At 41.5% G+C, this 26899-nt stretch overlaps 1 protein-coding gene across 2 annotated transcripts in view; it reads right to left on the bottom strand.

The window, feature by feature from the left end:
- BICRAL (BRD4 interacting chromatin remodeling complex associated protein like) overlaps positions 1–26899 on the bottom strand; it is a 34056-nt gene that overhangs the window by 4532 nt on the left and 2625 nt on the right. For both annotated transcript variants that reach the window (XM_032184910.1, XM_032184911.1), the window contains exons 2-7: positions 13053–13101; positions 10417–10465; positions 10266–10334; positions 4417–6117; positions 2889–2988; positions 1525–1622 (exon numbers count right to left, since the gene is read on the bottom strand). In XM_032184910.1, the coding sequence (XP_032040801.1) occupies positions 1525–1622; positions 2889–2988; positions 4417–6117; positions 10266–10334; positions 10417–10465; positions 13053–13096 (2061 nt within the window). In that variant the 5' untranslated portion in view covers positions 13097–13101. The remainder of the gene's footprint in view (positions 1–1524; positions 1623–2888; positions 2989–4416; positions 6118–10265; positions 10335–10416; positions 10466–13052; positions 13102–26899) is intronic.

Below are 26899 nucleotides of genomic sequence, written 5' to 3' on the forward strand. Positions count from 1 at the left end.
AGAAGAGGTTTGTTATCAAATTTAGCAGGTGAAAAGGTACAACTAAAAACTTGAAAATATATATGTTCTCAAGAACTGTCTGCATGTCTCAGCTGTCATCACCTTGCCCAATTTGAATGGATCAGAGCATCTGTCAAGGAAGCAGGCTAGGGTTCCATATATCAATTTTCTAAAGCCACAGTGGTTGGGAGGGAGGCAAAAGCAGTCCCAGAAATTGTTTCAGCATCAAAGGTGCAATCAGACAGGTCCATGTAGTCATCTCCTTGCACACTTACGAAGCCACAAGGTTTTGCAGTGGAACACTGCCCTAAGATGTTATGTTTTCTGAGATGGGAGAGGCTCATGTTCCTATTGTATGACAGGCATTACTGCAATCTACATATTCTCCCCAAGAAGCCATTCTGAAACAGCCTTTATTTAAAACTTTTATTTTTGCACGACACTAATCAACTAGTCTAACAAAACCAGCCACAGAGGAAAAAGTTACTTCTGATTTAAAAACAGACTGGGGGAAAGCTCTTTTGAACTGCAACATGATTAGAAGGAACCAAAGAGGATGTGGTTCAGAGCATCCTTCTTAACAAAGTAGGAGTGGCATGAGGCAGGCACAGTGCAATGGTACTTGCTGGTCAAAAAGGCTCTAGCTTCAGAGAACAAAAAGTATTCACCACCACATGAGAACACACATCTGACCAATAATTACAAAACCAAGCTGAACTCATAATTGAGTTATGCATCTTCTGCTCTACTTGTACATCGATCAGTAAGACAACAAAAAATACGTATGCCATGCTACATTGAAAGCCTTACTGCAAGGAACAAAAATTCTAAATCAAAGCCTCTCTTGTCTTCTGTGACTTTGCAGTTTAGCTCTATCCACAACTAATCCCAAACTTTCTAGCCTACTTCAGACCCTCACCTCTCGCCCTCAGCTACTCCAGTCCATGAATGTAACAACTGTGTCCTTCCTCCAAAGGTACTTGTATTCCACCTCTAAAAAATCTGGTCTCCCCTTTCAGCCCCAAACCTTGGAAGCAGTGTTAAATTTTTCTACATAGTTGCCATATATAGGAAAACTTTTGGTGGGGAAAAAAAAACACTGGGGAAAGAAGACAATGCAGTAAAGAATCAAAAAAAGGCCAGACGGAATTTTTCTGCTACTTCTCAGAAACCATCCCCTCCCAGACAGCTACAGAATAGCAGAGTTTGTAAGAAGTAAGAATACCAGCAGGTCTAACTCATGCTCAGCTAAATGAAGAACTGTGATGTCACACGAAATTATCGTCAGGACACCACAGAGTCAGACTCCACTTACTGAGTAAATCTCAAAACAGCATTCATAATATCAACTGGCAAAATACCCATTTTTTTTGTGTCAAGGTAAAATTTAACAAGCTTGAGTGCCTTCCTGCATTGTAAAACAACCTGCAAGGACTACTACATTATCACTATGGAGTTGAAGCGTCTTTAACTTCACTGAAGTTTGAAGGGAAAAGGAAGCATATAAATGAAAGTATTTTCTACCTGTACACTCTGCTGAACTGACGATGCTCCTATTCCTTTTTCTTGTGGCTGTGCTGTTCCTAGAGACTGCTGTATGACTTTTCCTCCAGAGTCCTGTCCTATAAAGAATATGTTAAAAAGACTCTGTCATCCTAAGCAAGAACAGAACAATTTCATGTACCTGTCCTGATCATTTTACTTGAGCTTTTAGCTTTTAGGTGAGAGATTCCTCATATGCTTAAAAACACTAGTGTAACTACCCTGCAGAGAAACCAACACATAAAGATGTAAAAGGACTGATACTCTGTACTGCAAAGTACAAAAAACCTTACATATAAGCACCTCCTACCACTGCAGTGGTAAGAAGAAATTCAAGTATTACAAGCATAGGGGCCAAAAAATTTACCAAAAAAAAATCACACAGTACATTTTATCAAGATTTTCTATACTAACCTTCCCTGAAGGATATAAACCTAAATATTGTAAAGTTCTTGCAAGTACTTAAACAGCATAAGTTTTTCTAACTTCACAAAAAAAATCTAAATTATAGCTGGGCAGACTTCCTCCAATTGCCTTACACAGGAATGCAAACAGCATCTTACCCCCCACACACACATTACAACCAACACAATTATTATTTTTCTAAACATACATCGTGCTGATTGGAGAGAATGCCTGGAGAGCTTGCATATCAGCACAGAACAACAAAAAATAAAAAATAAAAAGCAAGTAGATTATGGGACCTTATTCAAAAGGGTTACTAACATACAAAGATATTAAGGTTACTGCATTCTTCTGTTTGCTTTGAACACGTTATAATCTGGCATTGGGTTTGGCTTTTTTAATAGCATGATGCTACTGAAAAAGCCTAGTATTTTGCCATAAACAAGAAATTATCTATTCTAACTGAAAGTTACAGACTTATTCAAAAACAAACCGAGTGATGGCAGCCTGCACAAAACATTGTGATCACTATTTTTATTTCCTCTGGACCTGAAGCAGCCATCACAAGAGAAGCTACAGAAGCTTCACAGAATTTTGTAGCTGATGTCTGTATTTTCAAAGTGACCTACCTCTACTTTTCTAAGTTGGAAAAAAAAAAGAAAAATAGAAGAAGGTACAGTTTGGGATTTTATAGAGGAAAGCAGCAACTGCTTATAGTACAAATTCAACTTTACACTCTACAAAATATGTGCCATGGTTGAGAAAAATAATAGCACACATCCAATACTGAAAAACTTAGTTTGCAACTAAAAAACTAAATTCTGATAACCTTTAGGACTCTACCAGCATGAGCCATCAATGAAAGCCTAACACTGTGAAGAAGCACTTAATTCTGTTGCTGGAAAAAATGAGAAAATGATTTTAAAAAGACCTTAGTTGACCTGATAGTGTGTTGCTCAGAAGACTTGTTAGCTGAGGCTGTCTCAAATTATCCTGCGTCTTCGATGCAGAAACTGGTGATGTCTGGTTCATAGCTTTTTTCTGTGCCACATACATTAAAAACAAAAACAAAATCTACAGTCAGATCTACACATCCAATCTACACGTCCTTCTTCCACCTCAAACCTGTAATTGGTGAAGCCTCAGCCATCTCAACTTCTCAATGTAAGCTCAAGAATCTAATAAAGTTAATCAGAGAGGAATAGAAACTAAATGTGGCCCTCAGACAGCTCAGCTTTTGAGTCTCAAAACTGCAAAAGGTGACTGAACTGTCTCAACAAAATACAAAGAATCAGTGGAATAAACTCTGCAATGCTTACTGACTAATGATACACTCTTTATGATACCATATAACATTTAAAAAGTAGGTACAAACTAAAAAGATTCTGGTGAACAGTAGAACCTGTTCTCTATACTTAAAATCATATTGCCATTTCTGGCTCTGAAGTTATAGCAGAAAAATAAAATTATCATTTACAACAATACGAAATACTGTGCTTCTGAAACTGCTGAAATTCACTGACCTCAACACACATCCTATAAATATGAAGATAGAGGAGTATGTAGAGAACTACTCTCTCATCTGCAAACAAAGCTTTACAACTTGTGGTAGCAGTTTTGGCAAAGACTAAAAAAATTGGTCCTACAACATGTTTGCCTTTATTTTCTACGTAAAGCTTCTTTACATCCTTCCTATTTCGGTCTCAGTTGACAAATGCAATATCTTTGAGAAAAAGAGAAAAAAAAAAAAAACTGATATTTGGTACAATTGCATTCTGAGACAATTATCAGTATTTTAGAATGACCAAGGAAAAAAAAAAAAAAAAATGGGGAAAAAAATGCCAGGAAGTTATTTATGTGACTAAGTTATTTATGAAAGCTGACAAATTTAAATTCAATATATTCTGCAACTGCATCAACTGGACAAAAAAGACCAGTTTTCATCCTAAAAGCACATTCAAGCTTTGTTTCATTAATATTTATCAGAACTCTTCTTCCCAAGAAAACTTCTGATCTCAAATATGCACCGGCCAAACCTTGAAAACACATACGTAATTCTTAGTGAGGTCAAAGGACTTGGAGGCGCTAAGAATGTACCCAAGACTTTAACATCGGTCTCTATAGCTAGATTTTCAGGAGAGCCCAGAGCTGTTTAACCTCACAGTGTCCATTCCTTTGAATGGGTACAGAAATACATCAATACACCAGTTTAGAAATTATCACTACAAATAACCATTGAAAACTTCAGAATTAATGAAATCAACAGTCATTCACTCCATGAAAGACTTTACAAAATACTGGGTGAAATGATGCATACAGGTTACGGTGATTTTCAGCAGTTCCACAGTACTTGTAACAATATAACCTACCAAAATTAATGTTTTCCATATAACATTACCACTTTGTTAACCAGATTTTAGCACAGTTTAGGAGCATTTCTTTGGCTGCACCCCGAAGCAGCTTGCATACCTGACCAAAGGCGAACTGCTGCTGCGTCACTCCAACTGATGTGTGACTGAAGGTGCTGTTAGATTTGGAAGAGGATGCTGGAAGACGATGCGATGCGCTGACGGGAACTTGAGTTCTGTTCTGCGTGAGCTGATCTCCCGTGAAGTTTCCCCCTGACGCCACAGACTGAACCGATGGTCCCAGGCTAGGATGTACCGAACCAGAAGAACTTACAGCAGCGAATCGATTGGAGGCTGACATGTTTGAGACTGTAGACTGCCCAGGTGACATCGTAGTGAAACTCGATCTACCTTGAGAAACATTAGCTTGACTGGGTGACAAATGCAGCACTGTTGGCGATGCCTGCTGCAGTGGCACCTGTCCACCAACGATTTGTGAAGTCCCGTGGTTCACTATCACTTGGTTTCCAGGAGCTGTGAAGGTCTGGCCAGAAACAAGCTGAACAGCTGTGTTCTGATTATTCAGCATCTGCCCGGAATACGACTGGTTGGCTCTCAGCATGTTTGTGGAGTTCCTGTTGAGCATTACATGCTCAGCAGACACTTGGCTAGGAACCAGCTGGGAAGGCTGAGTCTGAAGAAGCTGTCCATTTATGGCCTGGACGTGATGAACCGAATTGGAATTAACAGACAGACTCGTAGGTATGAGAAACTGGTTCTGAGGTGCGTGAGGCTGTCCCATGGGGGAATGGATAACAATACTACCTCCAGCATTGCTAACTGTCTGAGGTGTAACTGATTTTCTTGTGTTTTGCTGATTAACAATATTAACAGACATATGGGGACCAACTACTGAACTCTGAGGTGAGTTTGCGGAGGCAAACGGAATCCCTTGCTGCACATGATGCTGCTGTATTCCCAAGTTATTCACATTGTAAGCAGTTTGCTGACCCATCTGGATAGGCTTTGGTTGGATATTAATGGGTACTTTGTTAGAGTTTGGTGCTAAACCTCTTTGAATGATGATATTATGGACAGGTACAGATGTCTGAAAATTTGTGCTGTTAAATGGGACTGTTACAGGTTGTGCTACTGGACTTGAATTTGAGTTACCAAACAGCGAGTTACCATTTGGAGTCTGTCTATGAACCAAGAGGCTACTGCTCATGTTTGCAGGTGTTTGCTGACCATTGCCTTTCAGTATTATCTGAGATCCATCAAGGTTATTAATGGTCATCATGGAAGGTTGATTACTAAACGAACCAATTAGCTGTATCTGCCCAGAACCACTAATCTGGTTGCTATTAGACAAATGCTGGCTGGGAACACTAATTCCGACATGTTGCATAAAGCCATGTTGCACACCGACTGTATTGCTTGCAAAAGATGCTCCAACAGGTTGCTGTACCACTTGAGTAACTCCTATAGGTTGCAACGTCTGACCTGAGTAATTAGAAACATTAGAAGCCTGAGTAAAGGATGCTGATGAAGAAGGATGAAGCTGAGCTTGTGCAAACTGTTGGCTAGAACCTACGCTGGCATCCAAATATGCCTCTTCTGCCAAAGTCTGTTCGGTAATATTGGCCTCCTGCAAGGACTTCTGAAGAATATCAAAAGGTTGATCCTCACTAAGATCAGGTAAAGGAGAAGATACAAGTTCATCTTCAAGAAACTGAAGGCTACTGGACAGCTGCAGTCCATCACTAGGCCCCTCTCCAAGTTGACTGCTTACACCTTTTACAGATGACTTAGGATCAGTGTTCTGAAACATAAAGCAACAATAAATAAATAATTTTCAGAAATTACCAGCTCTAAGTTGTTTCCCCATTAAGCTTTTTCATGCAAACAAGCTTTTGTTATAAAATTATCTTCTATGCATAGAATGTTTATAAGGGGAGGTTCATCCCATACAGCAGGCCAGCACAAACGTGTGCATCACTGACATCCCACTCGTGCCCTCATAACAGACTGCTGGAGACACTTCTCCAGCCTCCCAACACCACCACTCACAGCTCTGCAGCTGCACTGTTTCAAGAGGATCCGATACATGCTCTTGAAGAACCCTTTTCCCTTCTTCAAGCTGAGCACAGTGTGGACGAAAGGATAAAAGAAAGGAGCTCCATCTCCAGAATACTGCCATACTACAGTCACACAATGCAAATTAGTGGCCAGTTCAAAAAATTAAGGAACGACGTTAATTCTTTGTTTAGAATAATTTTAGAAATAAAGGACTAAGAAAAACGGTGCTACAGACTTGGCAGTTTATTTCATTAAAAAGATTACAGAGAAGCTATTAGCATTGACACTACACCAAATATTAAGTAGCACCTTGAAAGAAAAATCCTTCAAAGCTACATCTATAAATACTGTGAGATGAAAATATTTTATTTTGGCCTACTGTCAGATTTTCCTGAAACAAAACTATGCCTAGAATCTCTAAGCAACACAAATGTCAGGTTTCTAAAAGAGGGTAGGAATGACAAATTTAAATGGGATTAGAAAATTGCAATACTTCTAAGTTAGATTGAGTACGCCTTTCTAAATTCCACAATCCTCTTTCAACTATTAAAAAACCAACATGCAATTTCTTCTTTGGCCATGACTGCAAAATGTGGTCGTGAAAATACCACTCACATTCATATTCCGAGCCTTCACTACCTGAAGGTCATAGACATTAGTTTTCACCTCGTATAAACAGGTGAAGGCACTGCAAGCTGTAATTATCACATGCAGTAATGTCCCCACCCTAACTACAGCTCCACAAGCATACTCAATGTAGAATTTTACCCCAGTCTGTCTCTGAATCATCCTGTGTAGTTTACAGAACTTCGGTCACGTTTTACAATATTAAGAGATTGTTCTTAGAACTCAATATAATATTTTAAAAACATAAACATCAATTATATACGTATATGTATTATCAAAAGGCATTAAATTGGTACTTAAATGTCACTGGTACTTAAATGTCTTGATGTCTGCACCTCATGAACACCTGAAATTACAAATTAGGTCCTTGAATGTACCTAGCTACCATCAAGCAGAGCACAAACGAATCACTAAATCGGGCTCTACTAGAATTCAAGACTCACATGTTCCTGGGGATAAATCCTTACTGCATCTGTAATTTGTCTCCAGTGAGAGCAACCAACGTGAAATCTTTCAAGACTGTATAATTTAGAGGCTTCCAGTTAATGCTGTTCCAGTCAGAACTAACAATACCACTACTGCTAATAATAATTACAATAGCAGTAGTAGTAATAAATAATAATATTATATGTAATCAAGATTAACAGCTTGAAACTCCCTCTCTGGAATGGGAAATCCTGAGGTTCACTGCCTGCTCCCAGGACTGTTTAACATTTAAAAACAATTTTACATGCATGAGCTGGAAACTAGCATCTTCCAACTTAACATCTGAATCACTGCTGCCCAGATTCGTAAGAAGAGCCACACAGAACACCATCCTGATTTCAAGGAAAAATTAGCACCTCTGCAACTTCGTGAATCGGCACCACCAAGACTCTTATTCTCAGTGGCTCTGTGAATATTCTGCTCTCTGAAACTGTTCTGCTATACCACAGTAGAAAGGTGGAAGAAGTCACTGAATACAACCCAGGAAATAGGGCAATAGCTAGGGAACTCTCTCATGAGAGATGTAACACAGACTTTATGACAGCCCAAGGAAACAAACCTGGAATCAGCAGAGGTGTTCTGTAATCATCCAACTCAGAGGGGAAGGGAGGGAATAAAAGCAGACACTGCCTTCTCTCCCTTTAGTCACCACAAACTTGATCTTGTTTGTGGCATATGTTGGCTGAGAAGGCTTACCAGCTGAGGCACTGAACCCCTTGACACCGAATTTGTAATCTTTGCCACTGAAAGGCATGAGATGGGTATCAAGACAGTCAATCCTATGTCATGGTAGCAGTTTTGAGTATATACAAAAGCGGAACTTTCAGTAAACTTTCAGTAGCTGCAAGAATTTTGATGACAAAAAGGTCAGAAGCCTTCAACTTTTCAGATGTCTTAATTTATAAGCAAAGCCTGTGAAACCATCCACCACTGGGACTTTGATTTTAGATACTTTGTCCCTTCACAATGCGCTGTAAACATCTATCTTCGCAATCAAGTCATTCTTCATGCAAGTCAGCACAGGGCTTCTACCCAAGGGAAGAAGGAAGAGAAGAGAAGGTATTGGTATTCATTACAAAGACACAAAAGTACAAGAGCAGAGCACAAAGGGAACATGATATGGAGAGCTTAAAAAAAAAAAAAAAAAAAAACAGTAAGCCACCCTAAAAACAGACACTAGAAAACCCTGCGCCTCTTATCTGTCTTCTAGATTACCTATCACCCCCCATCTCATACACCAGAAAGCTCTTCTGGCATTCACCTAATGTTTTCGTTTCTCCCAACTGCTATTTGCTACCCAAAAAATCCATCTTCCTCAGTACTTATTTCCTCTCAAAATCACTCTAAAAGCTCACACTCTGAAAATGCACCAGAAATAACCCCCTGACCACTTACTCATGCCTATCAGAAGAACGTCTACAAAGAACAACCAGGCTATGGCAACAGCAAATGTGTATGTCATCCTTTCTCCCCAAGAGCCCGGTATATTTTTAGGATGTGTCCTCAAAACTCACCTCTGCCAAGCTGCATGTAGGAAACTGCTGTCTGATAACGGCTAGACTCATACCATGTTGACACCACTGTTACTGATCAGCAGAAAATTGGGCACACCCTACTAGGTACCCCACTTCCCCCACAACTATCTCAACAGGCTGAGCTGTCTTGTTTTGATCTTTCAGCCTGTAAGCTCTGTGGAGAAAGAACTGTCACACCATTTATGTTTCTCCCACAATATTTAATAATGATAATGAAAGGGGAAGGATAGGGCAAACACATCATATCCTAATACTGTAGGCAGACAAAAGTCACTGGTTCTCTATGAACAGATAAACAGTTTTCAGGAGTCGTTTATGCCAATTATTTAAGGGTCCTACACATCTACAGTATATCCACATTATTCGCTAGGAACATGGGAAAAACATGCAGAGTCAAGACAACACTACAATAGACAATTACCAAGGAAACCCAACTGTATATACTGAAATAACTGAATTCTGGGATGAAGACATTATACCTGTATTTAAATTTTAAAAAAATAAAAAATAAAAAAAGATAGAAACGTGTGACAGAAATCATCTCCACAAGTCATCTAGTCCGACCGTATTTAAAACAAGTCTGTTGCCAGCACTCAGTCAGATCAGCCTTGGCTGTGTCTCCAAGGATGGCAAGTCCATAACCTCAATGGGTAAAATTCAGTCTAGTGCTGCAATACTCCTCGTAAAGAAAGAACACTGAAGACTACTTACAACACCTAATGAATTTCAAGTGACTTCTCTAACACTGAAGTGACAGGAAGAAAACACCCCCAGCTAGCTATTCAGTCCAAAGAACAGCAACAACAAAAAACCTTAATTAAAATTGCTAGCTCAGATACTACATAGAAGAAAAAAATTACCCCACAATACACAGGAAACGTATGAATGACTGACTTGAAGGTCTACGCTTCAGCACTGCTACATCTACAATCACTAAACTTACAAATCTTGTTCACTGAACAGAATTACACTGCAGAATATTTTCATGGATCAACAAGGTGTTTTTTTTGCGTATTTGTGAAAAACAGCCCAGTACTGCTATATGTATTCTGGTTAAGTCACCACTGAAAACCTAATAAAAATACTTACACAGCGCAAGGTGATTTTATGCTAGCACTCAAAATTTTCATACGGAAAAGGTCAAAGCCCAAATCTCCTTTATTTGGTTATATAAAAGCCAAATAAAGCTGTAAAAGAAGCATGCAGTTTCAATAAAAACATGATTTCTCTCCTGACCACTTACATTGGAGTTGGCAAAAATTGAATTTGAGTTGGCTACAGAATATTCGGCATTCGTCAAGTCTTCATTGCTCTGGTAAAAGACACAAATCATGTTTAGAAATAATACACACAATTACAGTTATGCATGTCTAGTACACAGGAATACTACTTACAGATTTACTACTAGGTCCATGTAGAAAATAATTCAGTGCCTGTGGGTCCCTTAAGAAAAAAAGAAAAAAAGTTACCACTTCTAGGCAACTGAGCTAATGAGGCTGATTTAACTGAGACAGATACTCTTAAATCATAAATCAGGTTCTGCTGGCTCCCATGCAAAGCTGAAGAGTTTATACCATCTTAAGATCTGTGTGTCTTTATCAGCATGATTTGCAGATGCTGATCACCTCTACTGTCATTGCACAAAGGCATTTCCAGCGATAAACCCTGTACATCACAAAATCTTGGTTGCACTCTACCTCCTTTTATGAGAGTACTACTCTCATTCTCTTACAATTCAGTATTTCACAATGTGTAATACAAAACCTAAGGAAAATACGTGACCAAATAACATGAGAACTACAAGAGGCATCATCTATTCTACTGGGATCAACTATAATGCCTGCTCAGCTAATATCTAAATCAATATGAAGTTTATAAACTTGAATCCTTTACAATGTTTTCTGACACCCTATTAACAAAACACACTTGTTTTTGATAGAGTAACAGTCTCTTCACTTGGAGAAAAAAAGCTGCATCTTTTCCAAGCAAAATCAACCATACAAATAACTTATTACTGAAATACAATTTCAGTGCACTTCATGAATTTAGCACTATCACTGAATAGAACTAAGATTTAAAATGTGGTCTGACAGAACGAGCATTGGAAATTCAAGTAAATTAAAAATATTTTAACATAACTGCACATACAGACCTCATAAAAAAAAAATGTATTACATGGAATTATTTGGGATTACATGGGAAAATAAAGTGGGAACAAGTTAATTAGTCCTCTGAAAGCACACACGCACATGCTCTTTGTTTTATTTGGCAAAAAAAATAAAAAATTCATTCATAACATTTGATAACCTAACTCATGTTAAACAGGTATTGCTCATCAGAGACTTTATGGTACAATTACATTTACAACATATAAGTGGTAACAAATATTGTCAACCAAAAATATTATTTTCATAGGAGATGCACTGAATGTCAAGAATTTAGAAGAAAGATCACTATACAAGATCATGAGCCTATCATAAGTTTTATTGATACATGATCGGGCCATTTAATACCAATTACACTCACTGTCCAAGTCATGAAAAACGCAATTAAAATTGAAGAACACTTCATCACCTTAAATATTGTCTTTTGCAACTGAGGAATTTTAGAAGACACTTACCAAATATCAAAGATCTGTTGGGAAAAAATGTTGCCCTCCATTCTTCTAGATGCTTAGGGCACTAATTGCTGCGAGCAGCAGGAAGAACACTGCAATTTCTCAAACACTTATCTGGATAGAGAGCACTTCATTTTCTGGACCACGTGTAAACTTGTACCGGGATCCTCATGATTCACACTCACAAGGCAGCATTTAATTGTCCAAAGCAGCCAATTATCATCCTTATGTTCCAGGCAGGATGTGCTTTCCTTTTTTACAGCTACCATCAGTAGCACAGTATATACCACATGGAATGGAAGTGTGAGCCAATACTGGCAACACTTTTGCCATAGCATCTACAGAGTAACCCCCAAATTATAACAGCCACTGCAACAGTATTTTGTCTTCTCTGAAGTTAAAGCTCTCACTGGTTTTGCCAGAAGTTCTGAGCACATATGAAGCATAAAAGGCCTATTTATTTGCTACATTTAAGAGTAAAAAAATAATTTGTATGAAGTTGAAATTATCTGGTAATAGCTGCTACATGACTGATACCTCACTAATTTCTGACAGTTTGAACAAAGTACCACGTATGAGATGTTCAAGTTTCATCTTTTTTTTTTTTTTTTTTTTTTTTTAATGTATTATAGGGTATTACCTGTTCTTAAATACCTGACATTAAAGCTAGGCAAAAAAAAAAAAAAAAAAAAAAAGGGTAACTTGTCATATAAACAATCCACAAAAATCTTGCTTGTTAATTATTGTTTTATGAGATTCCCACAGGAAATACATTATCAACTTGCAAACAAATCTGTGATGGAAGTAAGGAAAAAAAATAAAAGTCCCCAATCAAGCATCTTTGCGTAAAATGCTAATAAATCCTGGTTTGTTGTGGATACTTAACAGTACTAGGTAGCAATTCTTCTAGCTTCTTTTTATGTATACATGCTATTAGTAGAAGTTAAGTATTTGTTGAGAAAAAAATCGAGTTTACTTTTCTATTTAAAATACAAGCATACTGTTAACAAAGTTTCTAGCTTCACTGCTCAAAAAGCTAAGTTGTTTTTTTTAATCCAAAAAGTAATTCTTTGCAATGAACTTTGTAACAGCACCCCTACCGATGTGCTTGTGCAATGACCTGGTATTATCACTAGCTAAGAATTCCAGCTTCCATTCAACCCTCAGCTGCTCTTCTGGAGGACGCCAACAAGCGGAGTGGCCTCTAGCATGAACTGCGACTGAAGGCTGTGTTAAACACATATCTCTGCATGAAGGGAAGCATAGCTTTTATTTATTTATTTATTTTTATCATTTCAACGCATCATAGATACTCATTACATTTGCAAGGCACCTAGAATCCCTTCCTAGAAGATAATTTTGTAAAATGGTTTTTCACACCTTTTCTGAAAGAATTGCATAGGGAAAACTTACCCAATAAGATCAAGGAGACAGGATTCATCGTCATCATCATCCATGACAACTGAAACAAAACGGAGGGGGGAGATATTTGACACGCATCAGACAAAAGATTGCTTTTAACAATAAAACCATCCTAGAATATCTCAATGATTTGTATCTAACAATTCACGGGAGTCAGGTGATTACTACTGGTAAGCTCTTACACATACATGCACCTTCTACGGAGGTCCATATAAATTTGAAACATTTATCTCAAAATCACATTGTCACATGTAAGGATCTACAAAACCCCATGCAGTACATTATCATTTAGTTTTTGGGTTTTTGTTTGTTTTTTTTTTTTGTTGTTGTTGTTGTTGTTGTTTTAAAAAAAAAACAAAAACAAAACTTTAAATTGGAGAAAGACAAATGATTAACCAAACTGATCAAAGAGAACATCCATGACTTAAACAAGTGAAGATCAACTCCAAATACTATCTCAAGACTCTCACTGAAATCCTTCTATGGGAATTTCTTCCCAGCTATTCCCAGCGAGGATATATATGACCACTACAGAGCCTACAAAGACAGCTACAAATTGGTGGCTTTAACCAGCCAAAAAGATAAAGAGATTTGGTCAGCATCATAACAGTGCTTTCATAGGCTAGAGAGAAAACTACAGCTAACAAGCAGCAAGGCATTAGAAAGAACATTGTGTTTTTAGAATGCCCTTCTTAGCTATTGCTATCCGCAATACACGCAACTTCAGTGTCTACTCAATACTCAGAAGTGTGTTTAAATGAACGTGTGATTAATAATGGAGAGTTCTGACAATCCTTTGAAGAACGGGTGGGGAATTTGTTTGGATTACCGAAGTGATGCAAGCATCCAGCGGGCGCAGCGCCTTTTTAGCCTCACAGCATCACAGCCGCCAGCTCTCGTGCTCATGCCTGGCTCAGTCTGGTACTGGCTGTACCAAGGATGTTCCCTCGCTTTTTCCTCTGACTGCTGTTCCTTTGAAGCTCCTGTTTGCATGACCCTGGTTCTCCCATTCACCCTAGCTCCCACAATTTCATCTGACTGTAACATCTCCTCCCTTTTCCCTGCTCTCAGAACCTCTTTATCCTCCCTTATTCTCTGTGAGATCCCACCTAATCCACCAGTTCAATTACCAACCGCTGCGAGCATTCCCTAAACCTCTTTGTACCCCAGCTTCCATTCAGTTATCCAGCCTCATCCCCACAATATTGTGCAATCAAACCGAACTGATCCCTGAGCATTCCATGTTTGGTTTTCCCTCAGCTCCCCCTCAAAGTCTACCATCAAACATAACACCCAGATTTACTACGGTTTGTCTTTAATTCCTTGGGCTCCACCTCTTGCTTCTGGCAAAACACAAACTTACTGCCCCTGAGCAGCTCCACACCAATCGTTCTGCGGGCTCCCTCCCCTGCAACGTCCCTAATGATGGAGCTGATGAAGGGACCTGCCATGCAGGAGGCCGAGCACACCAGGACCACTCTGCCAGCAGAGCAGGAGGCCGGGGGGGATCTTCCCAATGCGTATGCACAGGGAAGGGTTGAAACACCTATTGAAAGGGTACAGCAGAGGCGGAGGGGCCATCGCTGTAAGGGTGCCTCAGTACCACTGCTCTGGGAGGACACAAAAACTGATCATGGCTACAGGCAGCTGCTTCAAACATTCGTGGATTGGGTTTGTGTGGCAAGGGTTTGGTAGTGGGGAGGTTGCAGGGGTGGCCTCTGTGAGAAGGATCCAGCAGCTGCCCCATGGCAGATCAGAGCCAGTTTCAGCCGGCTCCAAAGGGCCCCGCCACTGGCCGGAGCTGAGGCAGGGAGTGACGTTTGCACCTCTAGGAGAGCAGATTGAAGAAAGGGAAAAAACCCTGCTGCACAACAGCAGCTGGGAGAGGAGAGGAGTGAGAAGCAGCTCTGCAGCCCCCAGGGCAGTGCAGAATGAGAGCAGGAGGTGCTCCAGGCAGGCAGCAGCAGTTCCCCTGCAGCCTGTGGAGAGGCCCCTGGTGGAGCAGGCTGTCCCCCTGCAGCCCGTGGGTCCCACATGGAGCAGATCTCCACGCTGCAGCCTGTGGAGGAGCCCCCGGTGGAGCAGGTGGATGTGGCCTGGAGGAGGCTGCGGCCCATGGAGAGCCCCCAGGCCGGAGCTGCAGCCCATGGAGAGGAGCCCACGCTCAGGGGGAACACAAATGAGTAAGAGGGTGGATGGGGGGAAGGTGGTTTTAGTTTTGTTTCTCACTGCTCTAGCTTGCTAGTAACAAGTAACACATTTTATTAATCTCCCCATGCTGAGTCTGTTTTCCCCATCCCAGTAACTGTTGAGTGATCTCCCTTGTCCTGATCTCAACCCCTGAGCCCCTTCTATTGTATTTTCTCCTCCTTTCCTTTCCTTTGAGGAGTGGCAGTGAGAGAGGGGCAGTGGTGGAGCTCAGCTGCCCAACTGGGCAAACCCACCACAGCTAGACAAAATTAGCATTCATGAGCCAATTCTGCATTTTAAGGAAAATACCTTCTCTCCCGTTTCAGTAGCAAACCTGCTCGCTGCTCGTACCACCAACTGAGCGCTGAGGGAACGACTACAGGACATTCGATGATGCCCCCGTGAATTTCAATGTAAGTGTGCATTAGCAAGAGCAAATCAGTAAGTGATTAGCATTCTGCTTTAATTGCACTGGTAGTGGTATTTGCAGAAAGCTATCGTTTGCTTATATAGCATATACAGCTCCCCAAAACAGGTTTCAAAGGTTCCTGGCTAACTGGGGGAAAAAAAATCTATTGAAAGTCAACAGGATCTTTTTTCCACACTGCAAGCCTATTTCTGAAAATCCCATCCCATGTCACTATGGCAACGCTGACACTGTTACTTGAAATCAAGAAATAAAACTACCAACACAAATTAAATGAATTTGCTAAGTTCACCAAACTCTTAAACACTTGCATTTGTAACAACTAGAGGAGAAAAAAAAAATGCATGAAAATGCCAAGGAGATAAAATCTTAATGGTAATACATCCTTTTCACTATTCGGCCCTTAAGCTAAGCATTTAGTTAGCTTAATTAGAAAAAAATAATCTGTTGATGTTTTTCTCATTCCACAACTCATACAAGAAAAATCTACCCAACAGAGTGTTACAACAGACAATAAAAAATGATGAAAACAGCTACATTTTGGTAAACACCAAGAATTGCTACCAGCCTCTCCAGAAGCACATCCTTCTAGCAATTTTTAACGAAATTCTTGCCATCACTAGCAGAATTCTATACACAAATGACAAATTTGTTACCTTTTTTAAAATTAAAAAAAAAAAAAATGGTTTACCAAAGAGCTGTTGATAACAACTGCCAAGCTTTGATAGAGCTGATGAATGTAATACCACAGAGCCAAGGTCACACCTATCATACTTAGCTCTTGCTACGTTCAAGTCTCTCTGAGCAATCACAGTCGGAAGGGCTGCATCCTCCCAACACCTTGAGAACTGCAAACCAAGCAGAAATCACATCACTGCCACCTCAATATCCCCCCAGGGACAGTGGTGTAACACCGCACCAACGTGATGCCGAGTGGCAGAGCTTCTGTGAACGCCACAGGACAACCATGCAGTCTGAACACCACACTCACAGGTACGCGGTCTGCCAAACAGCAAGCGAGTTCACAGCCAAGCCACATCCACTCACTACCTATTAGGATTCAACTCTGTTCTCTCTTTGCTATGTATTCCCAGGATCTACTTCACCACGGAAATGCAGCTTTGAATCTTTCTGACTGATGCTCGTGTTCAATGACAATTTGTGTTCTCCTAACCTCGGGACACCACCAGAAAAGGTGCACAATCAAACCAAGTCCTTCAACGCCCAAAAGCAGCTCCTCGTTCAGTCTTTTTCTAAAAGAGGGCAGGCTGAGCAACACGAGACCTTGACACAGATAATCATTTCAAAGTGTGTTAATAAACATAAGCCTACCCCATGACATTCTCCTAATGTTTTCTACAGCACAAGTGGTAGCAAAAATAAAAAAATAAAATAATAAAAAAAAAAGTCGTTTTTCTTGCTAACTGCCCTTTATCTTTTTACATACAGGTTCGATTTTGTCCTTGGTGGTATTTGTTAACACATAGTGGCCCAAATTAATGACTGATGTATGGCATGGGTATAAACCATATTATACCAAGACGGCGTGACAATGCAGCTCGACACAGTGAGCAGGAACTGAAGGATGAGAGCTACACAGCCTGCACCAGCGGTCTGCCGAGCAGAGTGTGCACACGACAGTCTGCTGGGGCACCTGAAGAAAATATTAAAACTTCAGTAGTACCCATATCTAATTCATTAATAAATACACATATTAGGGGCTCAAAAATGTATTACTGATGAGGTGTGTCATCAAAAGCATGTGGAGACCACCAGAACAGGCTCTTCAAGATGGACTCGCTCCTGGATTTGGGTCAGCCGCCCACAGGGCCCCCACAACAGCCCCTGCCAGAGACAGCTGGGGCAAGACAGCCACTGGGGCATTCACACAGTCCTGCAGCCAGCTCTTACACTGTGTCCTAACAGGTACCTAATTATCATCAACGCAGTTCAACAGTGTCTTTTTTTTAATTTAAATGCAAAGTTCACTTCATCGTAACTAGGGCAAACTCAGCCCTGCTGGTGCATCCAGCTAATATACCGATAGCAATCCTTGCTAATTAGCAGTCACAACCCAACACAGATATCCCCTGTAACTTGTTATTCACCAGGCCTCTGCTATTTCGTTTCATGCCCCTGGTACTGGAGGAAGGAGAACAGAGCGCACGCTTCCACTTGGGTCACCGGCACCAGGGGGAAACACGCTGCCTGCTTGTAACAACATCCTGACTTATTTCTAGAAAATAACCAAACTTTTCCTTATCGCACGCCCCTGAACAGATCATAAAATACGCGAAAGTAATAAAGCTGACAGTGAACTACCAGCTACATGGGTCAGTCCTCTGAGGGGCTGCTACTACATGGCCTGAAAGCCTCCCCCTTCCTTCCAGCCCTCTAATCTAAACCGCAGGACAGACCAAGAAGCAGCCCCACACCCCTCCTGTTCACTTTCCCCAAGTCAGCTCCAGGCATCCAAGAGTCACTGGGAACGGAAAATTGGTCTGACAAAGTACATCGATCCGTTTCAGCTTAGATTAGCTTCCCGATTGGGTTATGGCTTGTCACAGGGCTACCAGAGCACTTGTGAGGTCCCACCTGAAATACTGCGTCCAGTTTCAACCCCCGGCTTTCAGGTAAATGCCAACCCAAGAGTCCAGCAGAGCACCAACACAATACAAGGGACCTGGAGCACAGCACCAGGGAAGTCCTTGTGAGGGAAGAGGGTTTCCTCAGCCTGGCCGGCCGGAGGCTGCATGCGGCCTGCCACTGGCTGAGGGGCGCTAAGAGCAGCCGAAGCAGCCTCTTCTGCCCAGGGCAATGCAGCAAGACCTGTGGGACTTCCAACTGCATGTAAGGAAAAAGAAATTCACAAACGAGAAGGCTCAAGCACCACAGCCGTGGAATTACAGGCCTTGGTTATTTCCAAAACTCACGTGGGCCTGACCAACCCGGCCTAGCCTTGCAGCGAGCGCTGCTTACAGCAGGGGACAGGGCCGGAGAACCTGCCCATGGTCCTTACCAGCCCCAGTTCTTCATCACCGTGCTACACAACCCAAAGTACCCTACAACACACACATTTTTTATAGCCTGCACAGTCATTACAAATGGTTTGTCCAGAAACAGCCAAACTAAACTACTCATAGGCATTTCATAGACTGTACGCTATTCTTAACACAGAAGCAATGGCAGAAGTGTTTGGGGGAGGCAGAATGATGCAAAATATGAATCCCAAGAAAGTTTAAACACTTAATTTTTCACAAGGCCCATCATCTTTAGTTGGTCACGAGACACAGATAACCATTTCTACTCTCCCTACATTTCTAAACCTTCCACAGCCCTACAGAGTGTAGAGAAATGCCAGGTACGATCCTGGGCAGCGACCCAAAAGAACCCCTTCCCCAAAACCCTGATGCCAGTTGCTGACATTTCAATACATTTCACTATTATACTAGACATTAAGGCAAAACCACTGTAACTACTTGGCTTTAAATTCACTCCAATTATCTTAACGCCTGTCACAAAGATTTTCCTTTCTCGAAGTCATTTGTAACTTCGTTACCAACTTCATGCATAATTTCACACACAAAGCCGTAAAATACCATCTTCGTGGTTTGTAAAAATCCTAGAAGAGTGGTTACTACAGAAAGGCATCATTTAGAGCAGTAATTCTCTGAAGTGTGATATGATCAACATCAAAACTTGGTAAGCCACAAGTAAATTTATTTATCTGTAAAACCACTGTAAAAAGAAATCAACAAACTCACAACTTGCTTGCAACTCCATGGTATCGGTTCCTGGCTGGCAGCACACTGGCCCATGAATTTGAGAGTCAACGCTGGCATTTGGTAATCAGCGTTTTAAAACAAGGCAATGACTGCTGTAGCTACAGCTTTATAGTGAGAGAGAATTCAGACAGCGTAAAGTAATGTACTTGGTGCCTGCAGCAACCATGGTCCAAGTTAGGAGATGGTCTAATCCTCACAGGTCCCCTAAGACTTTGTACACCACCAGTCAGAGAAACTCTAAAGCAATCTCCATTATTATTTATAATAATTATAATATAACTGAGCCATGAAGTTGTCTGTACTGTTGTGTTGTTCTACACCACTTCCCAGAATTACAATCTACAGCCCCAACATGAATAATTTCACTATAAATAGCTGGAGAAATAAATTGTCACCATAAGAGTAATCATCATCAGAATAATGAAAATAAAAGAAGAAATCAAACTTATGGTAATATCCACTGTAGAGAACAGCACTGTAGTGAACTGAATTTCAACATCAAATTTACGACACTTGTATCCCTTATCTTCTTTTTGAATAGAGATACGAGGTAACTCTACCAAACACAAGCATCCTCCCCTTGTTAATCACATGAAAGAGACCACGGCAGCGTTATGACTGATGCCGCATCGACTGCAGAGGCAAAATGCCCAGGTCTGAAGTCCTTCCCTCACACAGATTTCCATCACACCTCCCAGCAGCAGTGCCAATATTTTGAGGGTATAAAATCAAACCCTTCTTAACATGTATTTTGTTCTTAAATCTCAAGTCCACGCTATTTGGAACAAACTAGTACCTTGCAAACTGGGCGATTTCAGTCTCTTAACTAACCAAGCACGTTTGAAGATCAGCTTAAGGGCTGCTCGCCACATCCGGCCCTTTCAAGAAGCTGATTTTTACCCAAACAGAATACAAAAAACAATTACGAAGAGCTATTTTCACTTCCCCTCTCTCAGTGTAAAAAGTTAGTGCACCAGAATAATGACGCCTTACTCAACAAAAAACAGGCAACTGCTGAAAATCTTGATTGCAAATACAAATCCCTCAAATTTTACTCAGGCAAAAAGACAACGATCAGAAAGTTGTCATTTCAGGGCAAGAGGAACAAGAAAGCAAAATAAATTTCTAAAATGTATTTTACAAAGCAAAAGGGCTCAGCAACTTTCTTATAAACCACACAGTGCTTATATCCTATAACATACATATTTCTTATGAATACTCTCCCTTCCAAAGTAATCAACAAAAAGCAACTATTATGTATTCGCAAAATCTACCAGGAACTGTACTCTAAAGAAAAACCAACAAAGGAAAAAATTTGGGATCCTAAACTAGTACCAGAATGCAATTTTCAAGTGTGGACTTTCTCAAGATCTGAAAACATGGTTTCATTCCAGTATTATGAACTGCGGTAGTACTTTCCAGATGAAGACACAATGCTTGAAATCAGTTGCGGAGGCCGGAGTTTAAAGCACTGCTATTCTCAAAAGCTTTCTGTATGTGACACTATGGGAGGAAAATTGTAATTTTAAATATTCAGAAGAACAATGTACTACCTCCCTGTGATGAACTATTCCAAAACAGGCGCTTTTTTTTAAAAAAAAAAAAAAAAAAAAAAAAAGCACTCAGGACTCAGATAAATAGCAGCACTTAGGAAACACGTAAGTGCTACCACCTCTTCTGAACTCCGTGACCTACACAACAGCATGCATCCCCACGGTTTCTGGGACCTGGCAGGAGATGAGCAGCTGAAAGGATGGGCAGGGTTTTATACAAGTGTTAAATGCCAGCTCTGCATACAGAAGGGCAAAAAAAAACACACACTAAAGCACAGCAGTGTGCACAATAGGCTGTTCATTCATCCTGTAAATTTGATTTCCCATTATCATACCACAAAAAATTATTCTTGATTTGAGTTTGGCAAACACCTTAAGGTATTCAAGCTTCCAAGAACAAGTGATATTTAAATGTATGAAGAAAAAATGGGAATGTTCACTTCAGCTGCTAGCAGTGTGTATGATAGGGAAAATTAATCCAGCCACAGTCAAGCACTCTGGCTATATCCGTGAACCCCCAGTGCAGCTGGCCAAAATCTGGTTTCCCTCAGACACACATTACATGTTCAGAACTGAATTTCTTATTTATTTGATCCAAATTTTTCCTAGGGCACCCTGAGCTTTTCCTGGCAACACCACACTCTTGACAAGGCTCTCACCTGACACCAGATTCTCAAAACGACACGGAGAAAATCCTGAGTAACTCATAGTCTGGAGGTCAGGCTGCTTGCTGGCCCCACGGGACCCACAAGGTTGCACGCTCCACTCAGCCCAGCGGGAACTATCCTCGTTGCCGTGCTGTTCCCTGCTTGGGGCTCCATCTTCTGAGCTGCTCCAGCACCAAGAGTTCTTTCAACATTTGTAAACCGTTTGGGAACTCCCTGGCATCATCCCACGAGAGGAAGAGGAGGAGGCATACTACTGCCCCTAATTGAAGCTGACCAGAGATCGCTATGCCTCTCAGTTACTATGTTTGGGAAATCAACTGGATCTCAAATATGATAAACTGACAGATGTGTAACAAATTCAGCAGCACAGTCCATGACACTGCCCCCAAATCACACTGGTCACGCTGCAAATCTTGTCCCTCTTGAAGCTAATGGAGATTTTGCAGCCCACGTCAGTGGGCTGAAGATTTTCTTCTGTAGTCAACATCTCAATAAATTCAAGCTTCAATGCCAGATCCTGAAAATCCCCACCAAGAACAAGCTCACAGTAAAATCACCGTGAGTTCCACCAGAGCCAGGGCACACGATCAGCCCTCACAAAAAGGATCCATCTCCTGCAGTGAGGTTAATTCACTGGGAGTTCATTAACAAACTCCTGCCTCCACCCCTCCTTCATACCTCCAATAAAAGAAATGTGGTTGTATTAAGTTTTGACAGATTTGCCCATTCCTTCTTTCCCTTTTGGTAAACACTTCCTTACTCAAAGTAACATCAGAAATGGCTGGAGCATTTTAGAACTACTGCAAGTAAAGGAGTTAAAGGAACCAAACTGCCAGTCCATTTGTGCTAGTTGATACTTTTTTATTTTGTCCAAAAGTTCAGCAACTCTCCATTAAAACAAACAAATTACAGACACAGCAGATGGCTTTTCCACAATGAAAGTGAACATTAGAAAATAGAGATCCGCCTGTACATTTAATTACGTGATCTTCTTGAAAAAAATTATCAGCTAAAGTCTCAGTGTTCACGCATTTACATTGATATGAGGGCTCTGCCAATGCTGTTGATCCCAGCTTTGTAGCTCCAACAGTGAATTTTGCTGGTTTTCCTCTATTGCAAGAAAACAAAATGTTTGTTTTTTTGCAGACAATTCCCATGCCTGTGCTGGACAGATTATGTCACCGTATAAAAACCTTCCAACCGCAGATGCAGCTTATTGCCGCAGAACGACTAGAATAAATTATCCCAAGTCTCTGAACAGAATGAACAACATCATCAGAAAGGCTGTTATACCTGGACCAGACGTGTTACTCAGACAGGGATGCCACTCTTTCACACTCCCACTGCTACACCTACATTAAAAAGTACCAACCAGTAGGCTTATCGTAAGCGTACCACAGCATGAAAGGCACAATCACTGACCACTACAGCCCCATTGTAAAACATAACCGCGGTTATGCAGACACAACTTTCTTCCTGGAATCAATGTGGAAGTATACCAGCAAAACTCTGAAAATACATCTAGGGTGTAACATCCAAGCAGCATACCACCATGGAGACACCTGCCAAGATCTTCAACTCTGGATTAAGTATGCTTCACATGTACAGAAAGCATCTTTTCAATATTAGAATCATTAGGGTTGGAAAAGCCCTCCAAGATCATCTGGTCCAACCATCCCCCTACCACCACTGTCACCCACTAAACCATGTCCCCAAGCACCACGTCCAACCTCTCCTTGAACACCCCCAGGGACGGTGACTCCACCACCTCCCTGGGCAACCCGTCCCAGTGCCTGACTGCTCTTTCTGAGGAGAAATGTCTCCTCATTTCCAACCTCAACCTCCCCTGGCACAACTGGAGGCCATTCCCTCTAGTCCTATCACTAGTTACCTGTGAGAAGAAGCCAAACCCCAGCTCCCCACAGCTTCCCTTCAGGCAGTTGCAGAGAGCAATGAGGTCTGCTTTGAGCCTCCTCTTCCCCAGACTGAACACCCCAGTTCCCCCAGCTGCTCCTCACAGGCCTTGTGCTCCAGGCCCTTCACCAGCTTCGTAGCCCTTCTCTGGACACGCTCCAGGGCCTCAATGCCCTTCTTGTAGTGAGGGGCCCAAAGCTGAACACAGCACTCGAGGTGTGGCCTCACCAGAGCAGAGCACAGGGGGACGATCACCTCCCTGGTCCTGCTGGCTGCACCATCCCTGACACCACCAGGATGCCGTTGGCCTTCTTGGCCACTGACCTGGGCACGCTGCTGGCTCACGTTCAGGTGAGCATCAACCAGCACCTCCAGACCCTTTTCCTCTGCACATCTTTCCAGCCACTCTGCCCCAAGCCTGCAGCGCTGCATGGGGTTGTTGTGGCCAAAGTGCAGGACCCACACTTAGCCATGTTGGACCTCATCCCACTGGCCTCTGCCCATCGACCCATCCTGTCCAGGTCCCTCTGCAGGGCCTCCCTACCCTCCGGCACATCGACGCTTCCCCCCAGCTTGGTGTCATTGCAAACTTACTGAGGCTGCACTCAATTCCCTCATCCAAGTCATCAGTGAAGACATTAAAGAGGATGGACCCCAACACCGACCCCTGGGGAACACCACTGGTGACCGGTCACTAACTAGATTTCTCTCCATTCACCACCACTCTCTGGGCCCGGCCATCCAGCCAGTTTCTACCCCAGCACAGAGTGTGCCTGCCCAAGCCATGGGCTGCCAGCTTCTCCAGGAGAACACTGGGGGAGACCGTGCCAAAGGCCTTGCTGAAGTCTGGGCAGACTATGTCAACGGCCCTTCCCTCGCCCACCAGGCGGGTCACCCGGTCATAGGAGATGAGGTTGGTCAGGCAGGACTTGCCTTCCATGAAGCCATGCTGGCTGGGCCTGATCCCCTGGTGGTCCCACATATGCTGTATGACTGCACTCAAGATGAGCTGTTCAACCACCTTTCCTGGCACCGAGGTCAGGCTGACAGCCCTGTAGTTCCCCAGGTCCTCCTTACGGCCCTTCTTATAGATGGGCATCACATCAGCAAGTCTCCAGTCATCTGGGACCTCTCCGGATGACCATGACCACTGATAGATGATGGAAAGCAGCCCAGCAATCACACCCACCAGCTCCCCCAACACCCTTGGGTGGATCCCATCTGGCCCCAAGGACTAGTGGCAGTCCAGGTGGAGCAGCAGGTCTCTAACTGTTTCCACCTGAATTGTGAGGGGTTTCTTCTGCTCCTCATCCCAGCCTTCCAGGTCAGGAGGCTGAGTACCCCGAGGATAAGTGGTCTGGATGGCTAGTAAAGACATGCAAAGAAGGCATTAAGAACCTCAGACATTTCCTTATCCTCAGTAGTCACGTTCCCCTCTGCATCCAGTAAAGGATGGAGTTTCTCCTTGGCCCTGCTCTTACCGTTGATATATTTGTAAAAACATTTTTTGTTATCCTTAACCACGGTGGCCAGGTTGAGCTCATGCTGGGTTTTGGCCTTCCTGATATTTTCTCTGCATATGCTGGCAACTTTCTTGTACTCTCCTTTTTGAGGAAATACACTAGTACAACTGTTTTGGCTTTGGTGTTTATTTTTTTTTCTGAGTACAGTTAAACTAAATAAATAAACTCTCCAGAAAAGAAGATGCTGGCAGCGGAGGCAGGAAAAATGCATTTCTGTACGGGTGACATAACTATTAAGATACAGCAGAACCATACCTGTCAAGCGCACTACTACATAGCCCTGACCTCACCTAAGGCCACAGACATGCTGAGTATTTGTAACTCAAGAATACAGGAGTAACATACCACACAAGCCCTCACAGTAAGGACACAGTCAGAACACGTTTAATATGTAACAGTATAACACTAGTGAAGCCAAGGTGCAGCAAAAAAGCACAACTGGGCCAGGGCATCAACATGGTGAGCTTCTCCATTCCTCAATCAACACAAGCAAGCTAAGAGAAATGCAAGGTGCTATCTGAAACAACACAAAATAAAGACAAGCCAACAACACAAAAAAGATTTTAAAGGTTAGACCCGACCGAATAAATATATGAGGTCTATTATTTTTGTATATATCTAAATTCTACCTTCCAAAGATCGCAACTCAAGATGAAGAATACTTTTCACTTTAATGGAAGCATGTCAGAACAGAGCGCATACCTGGTTATTTGGCAAGTATTATATACTGGGAGAATGCATGCTAGTCATTTTTAATCACATTTTTGTCATTTCCTCGTTACTGTCACACATTAATGAAAATTCCACACAATCAGCAAGTCATTAGTGCATATTACAGGAATTTTATTGTATAAAAATATACCACCATTAAAAAAAAAAATCACTCCTATCTTACTCCCAAGACTACTGTTCACAAAAACACAAAATAATTGCTTCAAGGTAAACATCATGTATAAAATATTTCTGAAATATGTAAGCAAATACTACACTCCACACATAGATTTTTAACCAAATTACTGGTTAAGGGTTTTTGGCAGGTGTATCATTAAGAGGGAAAAAAAAAAAAAAAAAAAAAAAAAAAAAACTAAGACACTAACAAGGTTGTTCTCATGACTTAAGAAAAGAGTTTGTCTGTAGGCAACTTTTTCAGGGTATTTCAAGCAGTAAAATGTGTATTTCACTAGAAACACAAATGAAAACCCTTCAACACCAACAGGTGGAGGATTGAATCCCAAAGGAAAAAAAAAATAAAAAAAATTAAAAAAATAAACCTCCCACTTCCTTCAGAAATGAGCAAGAGGCATGGGGAAGCCCTTCTATAATGTGTCAAAAAGCATAAAAGTAAGAATTAAACAAGCATTCCACACTCCTTAGTGGGCTCAGCATGAGCTGGTCTGGCAGCATCCTTGCTGTTCCTGAGCAGTGATGTTGCTGTTAAGCACCACAACCATTGATCAGATTGTACAGAAATGTGTTAAAAAAATAAAAAATAAAAATGTTTTGATCAAAAAATAGAAGGCTATTTACTACAGTCTCCCTGAGAAGCCTAGTAAAATGGTGCTGCCATGTTCAAATTGTTTGGAAAAAAAAAATGTAATTTCTGGGGGAGCAAAAAAAAGGAGCAATAAAAATTTTGGATGGCAAGTTATCAGCCCTAGCCAAAAATTAAAAATAAATAGATAAGTAAAATAAAGTAAGAGTTGTCCAATCACTACAAAGTTACTTGCCCTTGATTTTTTGCAGACATTTTTGAAGGTGTTACAAGCTCTTTTATGATG

The sequence above is a fragment of the Aythya fuligula genome, chromosome 3, assembly GCF_009819795.1.
Source record: "Aythya fuligula isolate bAytFul2 chromosome 3, bAytFul2.pri, whole genome shotgun sequence".
Lineage (NCBI taxonomy): Eukaryota > Metazoa > Chordata > Aves > Anseriformes > Anatidae > Aythya > Aythya fuligula.